This window comes from Stegodyphus dumicola, chromosome 8 (assembly GCF_044657685.1).
Source record: "Stegodyphus dumicola isolate Sdum_Otavi_A_Nest chromosome 8, ASM4465768v1".
Lineage (NCBI taxonomy): Eukaryota > Metazoa > Arthropoda > Arachnida > Araneae > Eresidae > Stegodyphus > Stegodyphus dumicola.
Window position 1 is genome coordinate 46668173 of NC_140775.1, and position 18609 is coordinate 46686781.

At 31.4% G+C, this 18609-nt stretch overlaps 1 protein-coding gene across 1 annotated transcript in view; it reads right to left on the minus strand.

Moving 5' to 3' along the window:
- Positions 1 to 2396: 2396 nt before the first annotated feature.
- The window catches only part of Nnp-1 (Ribosomal RNA processing protein 1 homolog Nnp-1), a 55993-nt gene continuing 39780 nt past the window's right edge, over positions 2397 to 18609 (minus strand). Inside the window, exons 6-8 of the mRNA XM_085821803.1 lie at positions 17098 to 17194; positions 9545 to 9642; positions 2397 to 2648 (exon numbers count right to left, since the gene is read on the minus strand). Of these exons, the coding sequence (XP_085677929.1) occupies positions 2465 to 2648; positions 9545 to 9642; positions 17098 to 17194 (379 nt within the window). The 3' untranslated portion in view covers positions 2397 to 2464. The remainder of the gene's footprint in view (positions 2649 to 9544; positions 9643 to 17097; positions 17195 to 18609) is intronic.

Consider the following 18609-nt stretch of genomic DNA (forward strand, 5'->3'; position numbering starts at 1 on the left):
TGCTGAAAAATTGCATTACGCAGCCCCTGAAGGTAAGGAATTGCCACCGGCCGCAGTACATTATCCAAGCATCGTTGGGCCGTCATAGTGCCCTGAATACGAACTAGAGGTCACCTGGAATCATACGCAATAGCGCCCCAAACCATTATGCCATGTTGTCGCGTGGTGGAGCATTCCACAGTTACTGCCGGATTAGATCTGTCTCCACGTCAACGACACACGTATGCGGCGACTGTCACTGGATCAACAGAAGCGTGACTCATCTGAGAACACGATGTTTCGCCATTCTGTCATCCACATCGCTCCAGTCCAGCACCAGTCTAAACGTTGGTATCTATGCTAAGGGGTCAATGGCAGACTTCTTAACGGACACCACGAGTGCAGGCCACGTTCAACCAATCGATGAGAAATGGTTCTGGTTGACACGGGAACATCCAGGGTATTTTGCACATGCTGCAGAATCTCAGTACAAGTGACCTGCGGGACCGCCACAGTTTGTTGGTGGATGCGCCGATCAACGCATGCTGACGTCACTCTGGATGCACCTGCACCCCTCCTTCTTCACACATTTCCTTTTTCCAGCCATGTTCACCATAGCCGATGCACCGTGCTCGCATCCATGTGGGTATCAGCTGTGATTTGACATAAAGACCAATGTGCCCTTCTTAGTCCAATCACCATACCCCTCGTAAAATCGTCTATCTGCTGGAAGTGCCTTCGTTGATGGCGGCCTGTCATTCTCTCCTATTACACGTATCCTCCGGGAGAAAAAACAACTTTCTTCGATAATTCGTCTGGCAGAAATAACACAACGAATATTGCCCATTCTGCACGTTCTTTCCCTTATATCTTACTTTACGTGCGTCGGAGAGCTGCGCCTTTCACTTTATTCACATAACTCAGTGACGTGCGTCTACTCTAAAATTTGCTCTGACCACTCCTACTTCTGTTGCATTTTCAATGACGAGCAGTGTATTATTATAAAAGCCTGGAAACACAGCAATATCTATAAGAATTAATAAAAATATTGCTTGCTGCAACTTGTAAAGACATTGCACTTTACAAACATCATGATTCAATATAAATTATTGTAATTCAGGTTTGTTGCAACCCAACAATTTTAAATGACGATGATTACATCACATAGAAATTCAAGTGAATTAAATGCAATCTCACACAATCGAATATATCAAAACATCTCAAAAGAAAAGTGACACCGTGTATTTTATTTCTATGATGAAACAATAATAAATAATTTTTCTAGCATTCATTTTTTTCCCATTATTATTCTCCTTCTTTAAACTGAAAAGTATAGTGTAAAATATATAAAGGAAAACTTTCTGATCTATATGATTAAAACTATATGCACTAAAAGTAAATATTAACTGTTTTAATAATCACAACATTCTTTATCATATGCAACGAAAAACAAATTTGTGGTATGTCCATAAAAGAAATGCATTAAGATATTAACATAATATTAAAGTACAGTAAATGTCCGAAATGACATTATTAAAAATATATGTAAATTTATTTTTGGCAACTTTGATTTAAAGTTTGTCTCTGTTACTAACTTCATGGTTTTATTTTCAATCACAAGAATGTTGTGATAGTTAAAAAATCATTTTTTTTAACCTGTTAAAATCTTCAATCATGTAGTGTTATAGGTAATACATGTTTACACTTTTACCAATGAAGACAGCATTTTATGGAACCTCAGTATTGATAAATAGAAACTATTTGAATGTACACAGGAATTTGATTTGAACAAAATAATATAACACACACAAAAAATTTCATTTACTTTCGTTGTATGGAAGTGAAATCAATTGTGTTAATTTAATTGTTTTCAAATAAATGAGAACTAGCAATAACAGAAAAATTGTAACAGATCAAAATAATAAGTAGAATGAATTTATACACTTGAAAAAGAGAAAGAAAGACATTAAAAAAAAGTTATTCTGCATGTGCTGTGAATACTGACATTTAGATTACGTATGCTAAATCATGGATATCAAATTATCCATGACTTAGTTTTGCTGTCTTAGGCAGTCACCTAAGACAGCCAAGTTCCCGAAAAGGAATTAATTAATGTGAAAGTATCACTTTAACACTGCTATTTTTTGTATACTACATACATATTCAAGGCATTCAAATGTACTAAAATCAATAAAAAAATGTTATATATGATGCAAATGATTTGATACTTCTGCGAAAAAGGCTCATTGAAGAAAAATTATAGTTCATAGCATAACATCTATATTTAATTTTGAATGATATGTGCTTGTACGTATTCTGCAAACCTAATTTCTAGGAGCTTGATATTATGTACTACATGCATTTGTATTTAGTCTTTGAAATTATTATGCATGAATAAACATACTTAGTAAAATAACTGACATCAAAAAAATAATTTATTCTTATGAGTTATATACATATAATACAATTTTTTCCCTATTTTTTATCAATCAGTACTCTGTTTGGTTTTCTGTTTTTTAAACTTCATCTTTTCATTTAAATAATCCTCTTTTTCTTCTATGAGATTTAATGCTGCTCTCTCAATATCACGTTTTCGCAATTTAGAGCCTGGACTTTGGTCTTCAAAAATTTTATCTGCTAAGCAGACACCATTTTTGAAATCTTCAAACCTGAAATTTTAAAAAAATAGTTAAAATATCCCATACTTTCAATAATCAAAAAATGAAATATGCAGATGAATTAACAGCATTATTGTATGATCAATAATTTAAACCCCTCAAGAACCAATGATGTACAATATTTACTTGTTCTCACCTCCTTCACAATGAAATGCTGAACTATTGGGTTTTAACTAAAGTTTCCCACCACCACAAATATCATCTGCACAAGAAGTTTGCGTTGCCATGTTTAATCCTATTTTGTCAAGCAATTTTTGGCATTTGAAAGAAAAAGACTTGCTAGCACTGTGTTGTGAAATATGTAAAAAAGTTATCATTATTATTAAGTACAAGATGTCTGAAATGGAACTATCATGCTACCAGATTAGAACCATCATTAATTTCCAGTTCTGTCGCAAAAAAATTAGCTACAGACTGGCACCAAGTCATGCATACAGCTTTAGGTACTAATGTTGTAACATATGACACTGTGAAGGTTTGGTACCAAAGTTAAAAAATCTGATGTGTATACCACAAGACTTCCTTGTACAGAATATTAAATTATACGCACTTTTTCTTGCATTTCATTTAAACTTATTGGATTGAATTAAATCCACTTCACCGACAGCGCATAAACCACAATAGAATAAATGCATTCTTTAAAATTCACTCTATTTGTTTACCATAGCGACACTCTGGCGCTAGGTTCACTTAACAGTATTATATTTCGTTCATATTATAACTCAGAATGCACAAAATTTATATCATTTAAAGAATTATCTAATCGCTGCCACATGTTCTATTCAAATGCTATAATAAAGCTAGAACAATGTATAAAAGATGTAAGCAAACAAAACAAAAAAGAAACAGTTTTTCACAGATGATTGAGTATTTCTCATTCAATTAATTCAGTTCTTATTTCACGACAAGGCAAAAATGCATAAAAACTCAAAATATCTGTATTAAAATTTACGAACTAAATCCTAAACACTTATTTCCTCGAAAAAATTCCAGAAAGGATTAAGCATTATTTAATTCGCAATAATAAATGAAGGCGTTATCTTTGCTGTTGCGAAGCTACGTTTCTCTAGATTGGCAACAAATCCACTATGCTGCTGTTTCAAATACAAACAAGTAATAGCCGCCATCAAAAAAATTATTAGGCTTAGCGGCACTTAAAAACAACTTTAAAATTGTTGATGATTCTAAAAATATTGCATACAGATTTACTAAAAACATAAAAACCTTAACCGGAAGATAAGAACAACATAATTCAATCATCTTTAAAGCAAAAAATGTACAATTTACAAACATATAAGAGTAAAGAAATTGAGATCACTGAGCCGGGTAACCGAGTGGACATATATACAAATATATTTATATACGTTTGGCGCGGCCGACTGCAACTAAAATATGATGTGCACTCAACCTTGTTACTCTGGAGTCTTCCCCGCCGTAATGGTATATAATTCCGTTTGGTTCATGTCCGTGGTCGGAAGCCATCATAGCGGTGCACTCACTCAGTAGTCCTACATACAAAATTTCAACGTTCTGAGGCTACTCATTTTTTAGTTATGCGAGATACGTATACGTACGTACATACGTTCATACACACGCACAAAAAAATTCTCTTCAGAATTCATTTTAAAGCAGTTTTATAATTTTTTTGGAGGAAAAGAGTCTTTTATTCTGTCATTACGTACAGATATCACGCAAAAACATTGTTAAATTGCATTCGAAAGCGGTCAAAATGGATATTTTCGTTGAAATATGCTGCCTGAAACTTTTCGCGATTACAATACTTCCTTTTTACTTCGTACAAGGAAGTAAAAACAAGGAGAAGAAGAGCATTCTGGTTGGCCTACTGATGTTGATGAGGTTTGCCGACAAGAACTTGTGGAAGAAAGTAAGTATGCAACCACTCAAGAGCTTGCTAAGTAGTTAGACGTTAGTGCCACGTCCATTTGTCACGTTATGCATTGCAAAAACTTGATGTACAAATTCAATTGTTGGGTGTCGCATGGCTTACTTAAGCAGATAAGGATAGATTTTTTGGGGGGCCTGCATTAATCTCCTCAAATATCAACACAAGAGCAAAATTCTGGACTGGATCCCCACTTGTGATGAAAAATGGATTTACTTTAACACAGGCCAAAAAGAGGGTTGGTATGTGCCCAGTGAACGCGTCTGCATCGTCGCAAAATGCAATCTGACCAACAAAAAGACCATGTTTTGTATTTCATGGAATTGCCATGTATTATCCACAAAGAGTACCTGGGAAAAAGTAAAACCCTTAACTATAAGGTGCACAGAAAGATGGTCTATGTTGATGCTGCTTTCAAGTAAAAATGTTGAGCTGAGTTCCGCCATGAAAAAGATAATGTTCCATCAAGATAATGCAAGAAACCATTATCTGCATTCACCAGCTGGACTCTATATGGACTTGAATGAGATCTTTTTTACATCCACCATATAGTCCTGACATTGCTCCTTCGGATTTCTACCTTTTTTCACACCTGCAGTTACATCTTGTTGGTGATACCTTCCATTCTGCACAGGATATCCAATATTAGGTTGATCTGTTTTTGGACCCACAACCACCAAGTTTCTGAGCCAAAGGCTTTGAACAACTACCAAATTACTGACAGATAATCATAGATTTGGGTAGTGATTACTACCTGCACTAAAGGTACTGCATTTATGTTTTTTCTAACTTTATTAAGAACGTTGTTTCCAGAAAACTTTTGTTACAACCAGATATTTCATATTCTCTATACTGCATCCCCACCTTTTTCTGTACATTATAAATTAATCTGTAACTAATGATACTAGAATACAGATAAAAAGCAAATCATCTTAATATTTAAAAAAAAAATAAGTTTTTATGACATTTATAAAATAATTGCAATTGTAAATGAGATCAAAATTATAATCTCTAGTCCAGAAAGTGAGGTTACCCTCCCCCCGCTTCATTTTAAATATATGAATAACATGTGCTTCAAGAAAGCTCATGATTTCTGTGTACCAATTTCACCCAAATTCTGCATAATTACAAAAGACAAGGCAAAAATATGTGTAAAAAGAAAATGTACACTCTCAAAAAAACAACACAGAAAATCAAGACTAAAATTCTATACAGCTTTCATATTGTTTAAACCTCTCTCTCAACCACAAGCACTCCTAATTTACTGCTATCACAGGAAGGTACTAACACAATGTCCTCACATAAATCTGGCTGCTGTTAAATATTTTTCTACAGCATTTTGAAATCTTTTGGTGATATTTTTAGATAAAATTTAATTTTAATTAATAATACTTATTAAATTAATTATTAAATTAAAAGACCAATAAGACTCACATACTTGCCAACCTATGACACTCAAAAATCAGGAGATTTTTCACAATGTTAAAAAGACTTTTTAAATGATACAAATATAGTTTTTAATAATGAATTAACTTTAAGTAGTAACTAATTCTTAAATGGAAGCAACACAAAAATACTTTACACATAAACATTTTTATTACTTGCATCTTTAAAAAAAAAAAAAAAAAAAAAAAAAAAAAAAAAAAGACACTTTAATCAGTTTTTGTACAAATTTTATAAACAGTGGCAGATTTTGCTTTTGTTAAGAAAGAAACTTCATAATTTTGTTCACAGCAACTGCCATGCGGCCTGCTTTCACTAATAAAAGTTTTTCTAATGTGTCATCACTAATATTAGATCTAAATTTAGTCCTCGTTTTCACAACAACCCGAAAATCCTCTCACACTTTGCATTACTATAGGGAACTGTCAAGATGGCCAACATAATTCTAGACAGTTTACTATATTTTAAAATTCCATCAGCACCTTTCAGTTTTCCAATTAAACTCCACTGAGTGTCAATCCTAGCTGATTTTATAACTTCATCCAAGTTTTCTAATTGTAAACTGCAAAATTGCGACTGCAAGATATCAGAGGCAACATCAATATCATCATCTTTCATGACTAGATATAGTAACACAGGAAATCTGTTCAAAAAGTACCTTATATCAGAAAAAGAGGCACTTGCTAGAGCAAAAACATCAGCAACTTTAGCATGCAAAATCACTTCATCGTTGACTAAAAATTTATGTAGTACATAATCTAACTTCTAACATGAAGATAAAACTTATTTTTGTCTTCTGAAAGTTCTTCAACTACTTTTGTAGTTCCAGCTCCTATTACCAAATCTTCCTTTTTCTTCTGATTTTCTATTTCACCATAAATCACATCATATATAGAATTACAAGAAAAAGGCTCCAGTAAAAAGGCAGAGAACAGACATTCTGCATTAATAATGTTTTGGTCCTTTGTTTTTGAAGAAAAATTAAATTTATTTTTTTCAAAACAACTTATGTTGTCCTTGTGTTTTTGTGTACGCACATGTTTGTGAACATCCGTCCTTCCACAATACGAAATCGAAAAATCGCAACGACAGATGGTACAGATCACAAATTTATTACATTTCCTTGAGGAAATGAAAGGAAAGTCACCTGTGTACGATTTTTTAAACGTACACGAGTATTTCACCTTTCTCACAGACATAACAAAAGATGATAATTTCTAAAACTATTTCCTGAACGCACGTGTGTACTCAGACAACTCAGAACAAAATGAACGAAATAACTAAATAACAGCTTGCTTTGTCCTCATTGGCTAATATATGCCAGATGACACGCAGTGGAGCTCGACGTCCATTGGAGAACTGGAGAACGATGTTTCTGGATACGTATATGCTCTCACTCACAAAGCAGAAGTTATCCGATTCGCAAGGTTTTGTTTTAGATATAACCTAGAAAAAATTCAGTTGATTTCAGACGTCCAAAATCACCTTTTTTTCTTTTTCTTTTTTCTTTTTTTTTTTTTTTTTTTTTTGTTTGTTTGTTTGTTTGTTTGTTCATATAACAAAGTATTAAGCCAAGTTCCATAAAAATCGTGAGAAATTTTAAGAATAAGAAAAAGTCGGGAGAAATATATTGTAAATCGGGTTGGCGGGAGAGCAGTCAAAAATCGGGAGAGTTGGCAACTCTGTATACTATTGCACTGTTTAATGTTTGAAGCAACAGCAGCCATAAAAATTGAATCTCTTCTTGCTTAACCTGTAAGTTTTTAATACTGGAATCAAAGCTTAAATTTTCTTGATATGCTCTCTTTACATTTTGAATAACTTCTTGACCAATAGATTGAATTAATATCAACCAGTTCCTGTTAACTTGTTAAACTCACGTCTGATCAGCATTTTTACTTCTGAATGTGGCTAAATAAAGAAACAGAAATTTTGAACATCACCAAAAAGAAAAAAAGAAAATGGTTCAAAGATGTTAAGCAACTGCTGAGTCTTTTTAAATATTGCTAAATGAAATAGCAAACTTGCTGCAAAAATGTTGGTGAAAGGTACGCCACACCATCAGACCTTTATGGCATTCTTGAAATGGGTCACACATCTCAAACCGAAACAATCCACATAGATACATCGTTGATCTGGCCCCAACCTGGTGAATCATTATTTATTATACTTTCCTTTCACCACCACATGTTTATCAAAACTGGACAACTTGAGTAATGACTCATGTAACAATGCTTAAAAAAAATTTTATGGTAGTAATTGAATAATAAAGAAGTATGGTAACCTTTTAGGTTGACATTATGCTTCGCGATGATTACAGATTTAAGTTAAATGCACTAAAAAATGTTGACGAGGAAAAATTTACCCAAAATTTCTTTCCATATGCTAAAAATACATTTTGTTGATGATACTCATAGAGCCAAAGATTATATTTAGGGATATTTGAATTAAGGCTAACTGATTTGTTATTAACATAAACCCAGAACAGCTTGTATGGCCACACCGAGTCGCAGAATTTAGGACCCACAGAAACTGCATCAGGCGGTAAGATATCTAATGCCGGCCCTCAATAAGGATTAAGTATATGTGGGAATTTATTTATTCAGAACTCTGAAAAATCTTAAGCATGCGCAAGAAATAGACACAAATATAATAAATACAGTAATACAATTCAGCCTTAATTGTCTCAGTGCGGGATAGAAACACGATAAAATTTAATGGAACAACTTTTCGTTAGTCGCCACGCTCATGATGCATTGCCAAATATGTAGTGAAGGATAGCTAAATTTGATGTTGATAGCTGCTAATTTTAAAGGTTTTCGGATATCGCAAAACAAAGGTGAAATTTTCCAATAAACGGATTTTGTAAAGAAATGTGGAGAAGCGGTAATAAATGAAGATGATATAAAAGAAGTTTATTATTGTGATGACAATGCTTCTCGATCATAAATCAATCAATAAATGGCAAAATCTGAAGTATGGTTCTACATCCAGAAAATACCGCTACCGATAGTAAAGAAAGTGACAGAGAAGTTACTGAAAACAAGAAAATTTCAATTGGCAATTTAACGGAGTTCTCGAAACAAGAGTTACAGGACTCAAACAATGTAACTAAACAAGAGATTATGTCTGTCTACAGAATTTTAAAAAAAGTATTAGCACAAAAAACGAAGCAACTTAAACAACTTACATTGAACGAAATGTTTAATAAGATAAACAAATACATATTAAGCTTTTTGTGTAAATCTTGATACCCTTTAGATCACTGACTTCAGATTACTAATGATCTAATATCCGGAATAGCTGAAGTCCTTACTTACAAACTTGTGAACATGGACATATGAACATGAATAACCTACAAACTTCTGAGCATGGTCAGTTGTTGTTATCAAGCATGTAAAGGAAAACCAATTAAATATTACTTATCACTTACTACAAGGATCTAAATTTTCCCCATGGAGTATATTATCTTATTTTGTGTGTATGTATGTGTATGCATATACATACATATATATATCAACAGAATAAAAATAATACATACTGTTTTACTATATTGTAAATAACTTTCAAATTTTTCTTTCGTAAAGATGGTTTCTTCGCAAACTTCAACAACAGCTGTTGCACTGATTCAGCATCGAACTGTTAACAGAAAATTTATCAAAACAAAATTTAATACAAACAGAAAAGAAACATAATTTAAGGCATGCAATTTCCATATTAACAAATACAAATAAAAAGGTGCATTCAATAAAAATTATTCCACATAATTTCTTTAAAATGAAATGAAAATTTTACAAATGTACATCACATTTAAATTGTCCACTACGAAGCTACAGAAAAAGAAGTTATCATAATGTTCTTACAGAAAAAGACAAAGCGACAACTACCATGAATCTCACCTCACTTTTCAGTGGCAAAGGATATAAGCTGTGAAGAAAACATTGACTCTAGCAAAAGACAAAACTTTTAACTAAAAATTCAAATTAGTTTTAAAGATTATGGAAACCCTGGAAGAAATACCAAACTAATGTAACAAGAAGAATAATCAACAGCCTGAATAGAACTTCTTAATTTCCAGCTCTTCTCATTAATGAACTCATAGTACAATGGTACTGCATAAAGACTATAAATTTGGATCCAAAGCTCATGATTTCTAAATTCGAATTTCAACTGTTTGAAAACTGGATGACTAATAAGTGCAACTTAACTTTTGCTCTAATAGGAAGTTAAGTTACTTCTCTGCTAAAACATTTGATACTCTATAACCATCTCTTTTTTATTTTTAAGGATTTATTATGAATTGGATGGAATCGACACGACTCGCCTCAATACCCCTAGATGGAGCCACGTGTCCAGCTTTAATTTTTACCAATTACCCACAGTGCACTCATGCTTATTTTCAAAAAATAACAACCAATGGCTGCAGAGCAAATATAATTTACCCACAATGGCTGAATACCTCAGCAACCCAGCGTGGGTTCTACAGTTCGAATCGCATGAACTTACACAAAGTACAATTCATGATGGAGCAACATTTTTTGCGTGCAACTGCCCAAAAATAAAGTATGAGAAAAAATGCTTGTCTTTGAACCAGGAGTTTATATAACTTTATATATTTTAAGACATTTCCTATGTTTATATTTAGTGCACATAAAACACATAGTGGTGGTGGCATATTTAATTACATAGTGAGACCATAGTAATGACACATTATGGAATTCTAGATTTTTAAATTCTTACTTTCTGCATTACTTTTACATACATAAAAATAAAATTTATCCACTTTTTTTCTTCAACTTTAAACATGCACTTCTTGTGTACGCTGTTAAATGTGGCTTTTTAAGTACATCTTTATTTTAATAATGCACATATATTAAAAGCTATCTATTCTACCTGTCTCCTTCAACTTAAAACATACACTTCTTATGTACACTGTTAAACATGGCTTCCAAGAGTTATGTTTGTTTTAATAATGAGCATATACTAAAAGTTATCCTCTCTAAGACAATCTCTTCTTAACAAAAAATTCTATGATGTATTGTGAGACCTTAAACAAACTATACTGTGCAATCTAAAACAAAAGACATGGCATACTAAATAGGGGGATTGTTTTGCTTCATGACAATGTCCATCAACACACAGCTAAACAAACTCAAGATCTCGTGTTATTTCACTGGGAACAACTTGATCATCTGTACAATCCCAATCTAGCGTGCAGTGACTACTATCTGTTCCTGCATTTAAAGAAGCACTGGGCGGTCTTTGCCTCTGTGGTTATGATGAAGAAGTCAAAATGGCCATGTTGCAGGGCTGTCAAAACAGGTGGCATATCTCTATAAAGAAGGGATTCAAAAACTGGTTGTATGATACGATAAATGCCTTAATATTGGTGGAAATTATATAGAAAAACAGACTGAGGTACAGGCCTTTCATACAAAAGTGAAATTAGTAACAAAATTTTACTTTTTTAAAAAAATTCTAAATCGTACTTTAAAAATATGCCTCATAATTTTGTTCATAGCAACTGCCATGTAGACCTACGAGTGATAATAAAATTTTCCATTGTATCATCACTTCATTGTGTCTAAATATAGGTCATGTTTTGAAAACTATACTGAACATTCTCCCACACTTGCCATTTACTGTGCAAAATTTCCCTTCGGAATGCACTAGACTTTGAAAATCCAACAGTACTTTTCAATTTTCTGGTCAGAGTTATTGAATATGAATAATGCTTTGCTATACTTTACAGCACAATCAAAATATAAGGTTTTATGTTTAATTTAAGACAGTTATCTTATTAGTTGGCCATTATTTTCACTTCATCAATTCCCATCAGAATTCAAATTAATATATAAAATAACCACGCAGTTTCTTGTGTTCAAAGAAAGCGGCAGCATAAGCTCACTCTGCTTCGTATTCCTATTGATTGAATTTGTTTATCAGCTTAAGATTCTGCAAGCTCCTTTTGCTTTACAAATATTACTTTTAAGGTCGAGCTAATGTTTATGCAATTTAGGTTGAATTTGCATTCCACATTTGGTTTTATTTGAGCATGTTTTCTGAAGTATCCAAATGTAGCAAAATCGGTTTCTTTAATACTTTTAAGTTTGCGTAACCATTAAGTTGACATGTTAATAAGCAATTTTTACTCTCACTCAGAATTGTAATACTTCTAAAAGTCAGAGCAGAGGACAAGTTGCCTGACAGTTCACCACACTCAGCATGTTAAAGTATTGAAAAACTATATAAGACAAAGCACAAACTTTGATAAAATGTTTTTACACAAATCACTGATAATTGGATGCAAAAGATAAATTACAAAATTCTTTCCTGCAGAACTGCATTAAGAACATTGAATGATGGCAAACTCAGGCTTAGGAGAATGCCCCTCCCCAAAAAAAAAACCTGTTCAGGTCAGATGACAAAAACATAATCGCGCTCCACAGGATAAACTTAAAGTCACTGGCAAATGTTTCTCTTTATTTATTTTGTAAGACTTCTACATCAAGGTTACTTTTTTCCTCCCCCCCTCTGAAAACTGGCAGTAAAGTTGCTCATTACTGAGGAATTTATTTTTAACAGTAGAAGTAGAAACCACTTTTCCATTTACTTTAGAAATGTTACACCTTTGAATGGAGCCTTTTATCAAAACTTTCCAAGCATTTATTTCTTACTTAAAAAAATTGGAGAAAAAGTTTCCACTGATTGAGGATTCTAGAGAAACTCATACGCACATACATATTTCAAAATTTTTCTTGCTTTAGTATTATGCACCTGTAGGAATTGTTTCAATTTTTCTTTCCCTTCAAAACTCTTCTGAAGATAGTAATAAATATGAACAATAAATTAATTTATATTTATTGGTAAAGAAGCTGCAGCTTTTTCAGCTGCTTAATTTTAAAGGACACAGGCAGACACTGTAATCTGCAAATCTGAGTTTTCTATTATTTAAGTTGCTTGCAACATTGGTTTTGAAGCCTACCATTACTTGTACTGTGTGCATGAGGAGCTAAACATCCATCCAAAGGAACTCCATTTTCTTTCAAAGTTTTAATAATTAGCTATGCTATACTAAAATTTATAGAATCTCTTTCCAAAGTGAGGACAAAAAGTATATTATATTCTATTTCTGAAGCTGTGGAACTAAAACTAAATAAACAATGACAGCGGTTCTAGGAAAGAAGTCCACAGGAAAAAAGCTCACGGGAATAATGCTCACAGGTATAAATGCTCAAGGAAAAAAGGTCACACAGAAATATGATCACATAGAAAAAAGCTCACATGGAAAAATGCTCAATTAGAAATATACTCACACAGAAGTATGCTCACATGGAAATAAGCCCACTGCTAAATAATTCACATAGAAATATCACTATATTAATGAATCAAGAATTAATTGATTTGAACATTGTACACCTACTTGAATTTTCTAAAGAAAAATTATTTAAATTACCAAAACATCTATGGTATATATTTAAAAAGCTTTATAATTTATGTGTAGATTCAGTTGCTACACAAGATTAACAAATGGCCGTTTTGAATTAAAAGGAGAGGAGAAAGATGAAACAGAATTATAGTGAAAAATTATTACAATTTTAATTGTTAAAAAAATAAAAAATATAAGTTACACATTTTATAATATAAACATTTAGAAGAATAATGAATAATGAATGAGAATTTAGAATGATTAATTTAATTACTTAAAATATTTAATTTTATCATCGATTTCATCATAGTTTCTTACATGATTCACGATTACCAAATGTAAGTTTTTCATGTTTTCTTTTTTTTTACTTCAGTACATCCTGTATTTACATAAGCTAATAACAAACGTTGAGAGGCTAAATCTTTTTTCAGCCCATCAAATAAAAACCACACACTGAGATGGTTACAATTAAATAATGAATTTAGTGCGTTATGAGAGCCTTAGCAACAATTTGTGGTTTTAGGAGATTTTTCGAAGGCTGCTTCATAATGTTCAACTGAGAGGCATCATCAAAGTGCCTAAAAATGTTAATTTTATTTTTAAAATTTTAAATTTCTGCAGAAATTTTACAACTTTTTTAGCTCAAAACTTGAATAACTACGTTCAAATATCAATTTCTATAGATACACATAAAAAGTATGCAAAAATAGAGTAAAGAAAAAAAATTAATTATTAGGAGTTAAAAGGAAAAAATGTTGTACAGGGGCAGTGGTATAAAATATTACAGTACATGCAAAATTTTACTACAGTTTCATGCTTTTATTTATCACACCTGAAAAGGTTAATGTGAGCATTTGTCCATGTGAACATATTTTGTGTGAGCATATTTCTAATTGAGCATTTTTCCATGTGAGCATTTTTCCATGTGAGCTTTTTTCCATGTGAGCTTTTTTCCATGTGAGCTTTTTTTCTATGTGGGCATATTTCCTTGTGGGCATTTATACCTGTGAGCATTATTCTGTGAGCATTTTTCCTGTGGGCTTTTTTCCTGTAGGCATTTTTCCAGTCACCAATAACAGCATACCGTTTTGAATCAGTATTACTGCTTCCACCTGTATAAATATACAAGGAGATATTTTAATGGAATCAACAACTGAAGTTTGATTTTTTACATCCATTACTTTAACAACTACGATTGCTTTTGTTCTTGCGCATGGGAATTTCTTAATGATTTCAATATCAGGAAAAAATTTTCTAAATAATACTACAGCATTATCAGAAACATTCATCAGAAGACTGTGATCAACACATTCTAGTTTCCACAGGAAATTAACTTTTTTTTCAAAAGAACTTACACTGTCCTTTTGTTTTTATATGCCCATATGTTTTAGTACATTGGCCCTTTCACCATGTAAAATCAAAAAATCGTAGTGACAAATGGTACAAATCACTAATCAATTACATTTATTATGCAACACAACGAAAGTCATCCATATATATTTCATGAAAAGTACATGAGAATTTTACTTTTTTCATAATTAATTGACATAATTTTACTTTTTTCACTCACAATGCATTGCCACAAAAAGAAACATTCTCTAATGTGACTTTATTCTTGAAGAGAAAATACACAGTGGATTCTTTATTCACATTTTATATTTTTTAATCACTTAAAAATGAAAAGTTTTAAAACTTTCACATTAACCAAAAGACAAACAACAAATAAGTATTCATCCCTGTAATAAAATTCATCCCTGTAATAATTAAATAAGTATCCAAATAAGTATCCATATTCTGCTTTATAATTGTAACAGCAGTTGCTGGTTGCATGCCACAGTTTGGCAAAGGTTTTATGACAACAGCCAATAAATTCATGAAATTAGTTAAAGTATGAGCAAACCAATCAACAAAAATTTAATAAACTGTCTATTACACTGCTGGATTCACCCCCCAGGCAAAAAAAAAAAAAACACTTTCCAGTGAACACACTATAAAAGAAAGGGTAAATATTTATCTATGCCATCTACTACATATGTTTGCTTTGCTTCGCAGTTTCATGTAATAAACTTTAGAAATGGCCCACACAAAACAGGAGAATAATGAAGTTTGTAAAGTAATTAAAATATGATACTGAAAATAGACAAAAAAGTTAAAATTTAAATTTATTAGTTCTCCTTTAATGATGCTCCCAAATTTTAATACTTAAATTAATTTTAAGTAGTTAGAACTTGAGAATGAAAAGAAAATACCTAACCCTATCAGAAAGCACTTATTCCTGATCTTTGTTGTTATTGAAAGAAGAATCAAGGAAATTAATAACCAATATGAACATGTACACAAGCTTACTTCTGTGCTTAAGAAGTTACTCAGAATAATCAAAAATATTCACTACATCTTCAAATAATCTTTTGATTTAAAAAATAATGTCTATAAAAATAAATTTACATACACTGTGTTTACAAAGCACTTATCTGGGCTTTATTTTTGTATCCACTGGTTATAGGCAATTAGTTCCAGTAATAAAAAAATAAAAATGTTTCAAATGCTGCAAATATTAATGATTTGTCATTAAAAAAATCAATTTAGTAAAAATTATAAAATTTAGTATTTTGTATGGGCCCCAGATCCCTACAGTTATATTAAGGAAAATTTACAAAAATGTTCATTAAAACATAAAAAGTTTGATTCTATATGACGCATATTTAATTTTAAAAACCAAAATCACATGCAGATACCATATACAATCTGAAGACAGAAATGTTTACATTTATATATATAACTAAAATATCCTCATAAAAAAAGGTTTCTGTTGTTCAGAACAAATAACAAACATTTCTGCATAGATTGTTAAGATACATGGATTATTAGTAAAATTTTTCAAAAAGGAAATCTTATTCACATAACCTTACAGATCTAGAGTCTAAAAAACAGTTTTAAGTTTGGCAGCTTCAGTTTTGGCACATAGCCAGTTTGGACCATCATTTGCATAAATTAAAAATGAAAAATATTTCTAGTTTGATGAAATTTTAGAATTATGAGATTATAATTCTAAAATTCTAAAAGTGAACTTAATGAGAATATTAATAATGCAGTCTTCAAACTAGAAATCTTATGAATTACATGTGTAAACATTTTTTCAACATACAAATTACAATAAAACTATAAATTTAAAAATATTACATACGGATACATCACAAATTATCACTGCATGACATTTAAGAAGCAAAAAACCAACCCAGAATTACTGAAATTGAATGTATCAATGGATCTCCCATTGCAAATCTAAAATGACATCAAAAATTCCAAATTTTGAAATTACACATCTTGGTCAATATTTGTTGCATGGGAGTCAGACTTTTTGTGTTTTAGTTTCCATAATGAGTATGATGTTTTCCTAAATATAGCTATTTGGATCAAGGACAACACGAAAAGTTAACTTTTGAAATTTGACAAAACAGATTTTTTTCAAATTTAAAGATGCCAAAATGTATATATTTGCATCATTTAAAACATTTTTATAAATGAAAGCATATGTCTACCACCAATGGTTGTGAAAATAAAGGCTACATAAGAATTTCTGTGGATATAATGCATAATTTCCTTATAATTTGGATAAATGAAACATGTTTTGTTTCCAGAACTGATACCTTAATAATTAAACTTACTTTCAGCGCAGGAAATTCATGAAACTTCCGTTCATCTGCATCCTGGTTTATAAGATAGAGAAATATATTTTTGGCCACATCACTGAGATAAGAATAACTATAAGGGGGGGAAAACGTATAAATATTCAATGATAAATATGAACATCAAGTTTAAGAATTATTAACAGTGGTACAAAAGTATCACTATTGGTACCATAAATACAAAAGTTACCATTTCAAGCTATTACCGATGTTGCAATGAGAGAAAAATGCCGTTTTCCTCTTATTGTAATACAAATAATAAGTGAAAAACCAATACAATAAATATAATTTAATTCAATTTCTACATATGTTTTATAATATTAAAACTGGAGTATCCCTTCCTCACCTCAGTAGTTGAGGTATCACCGAATCAATATGTGTATTATGTGGCACTAACACACTTGCCAACCTACTACACTAAAAACTCAGGAGATTTTTTTAAGAAATCAGGAGATTTTTCTCAATGACTAAAAGATTTTTTAAATGATAAAAATGCTTTTAATAGTGAATTAACTTTAAATAGTTACTAATTAATATCTGAAAATCCAGTTACTAATTCTTATATGCAAATGGTATAAAGATAATTGCATGCAAAAAATACTTTTATTATTTGCACCTTTTAGCAAAAAAATAATGCTTTAATCAGGTTTTGTACAAATGCTATGAACAGTGGCAGGTTTTTCTTTCATTAAGAGAGAACCTTCATGATTTTGTTCATAGTAATTGCCACGTAGGACTGATTTTGATAATAAAAGTTTTTCTAATATTTCATTACTAATATTAGACAAAAATTCAGTCCTTGTTTTCACAACACTAAATTCCTCTCACACGCTGCATGTTCAGATGGCAAACATTATTCTAGACATTTCACTACACTTTAAAATTTTATCAGCACCTTTTAGTTTTCCAAGTAAACTCCACTGGGTGTCAATCCCAGCTGGTTTTATAACCTATTCCAGTTTTGTAACTGTAAACTGCGACTGCAATTTTTACCAGTTCCAACATCAATATCATTGTCTTTCATGGCTAAATGAAGTAAAACTGGAAATCTATTTAAAAAATCCTTATATCAGAAAAAGACACATTTGCTAGAGTGAGTAAAATCACTTCATAGTTGATTGGAAATTTATGCAGTATGTAATCACATACTCAGCAGAAGCTACACAGCTTCTAACGTAAAAATAAAGTTTATTTTTGTTTTCCTCCAAAAGTTTTTCCAATAATTTGTGAGCTGTAGCCCCTATTAACAAATCTTTCTTCCGATTTTCAATTTCACCATAAATCACATCATATAAAGAATCAGAAGACAAAGACTGGTTTTACCAACTTCGATAAAATGTCTTAAATATGTCTTAAGTTCATAAATCATTGATTGCAAAACATGAATTAATAGTATCCTACTTTGTAGAACTAAGTGTTAAGAACATTGAATGTAGGCAAAATGAATTGTACAAAAAAGCAAAAGGCTTTGTTAAGGTCTGAAGAAAAAAC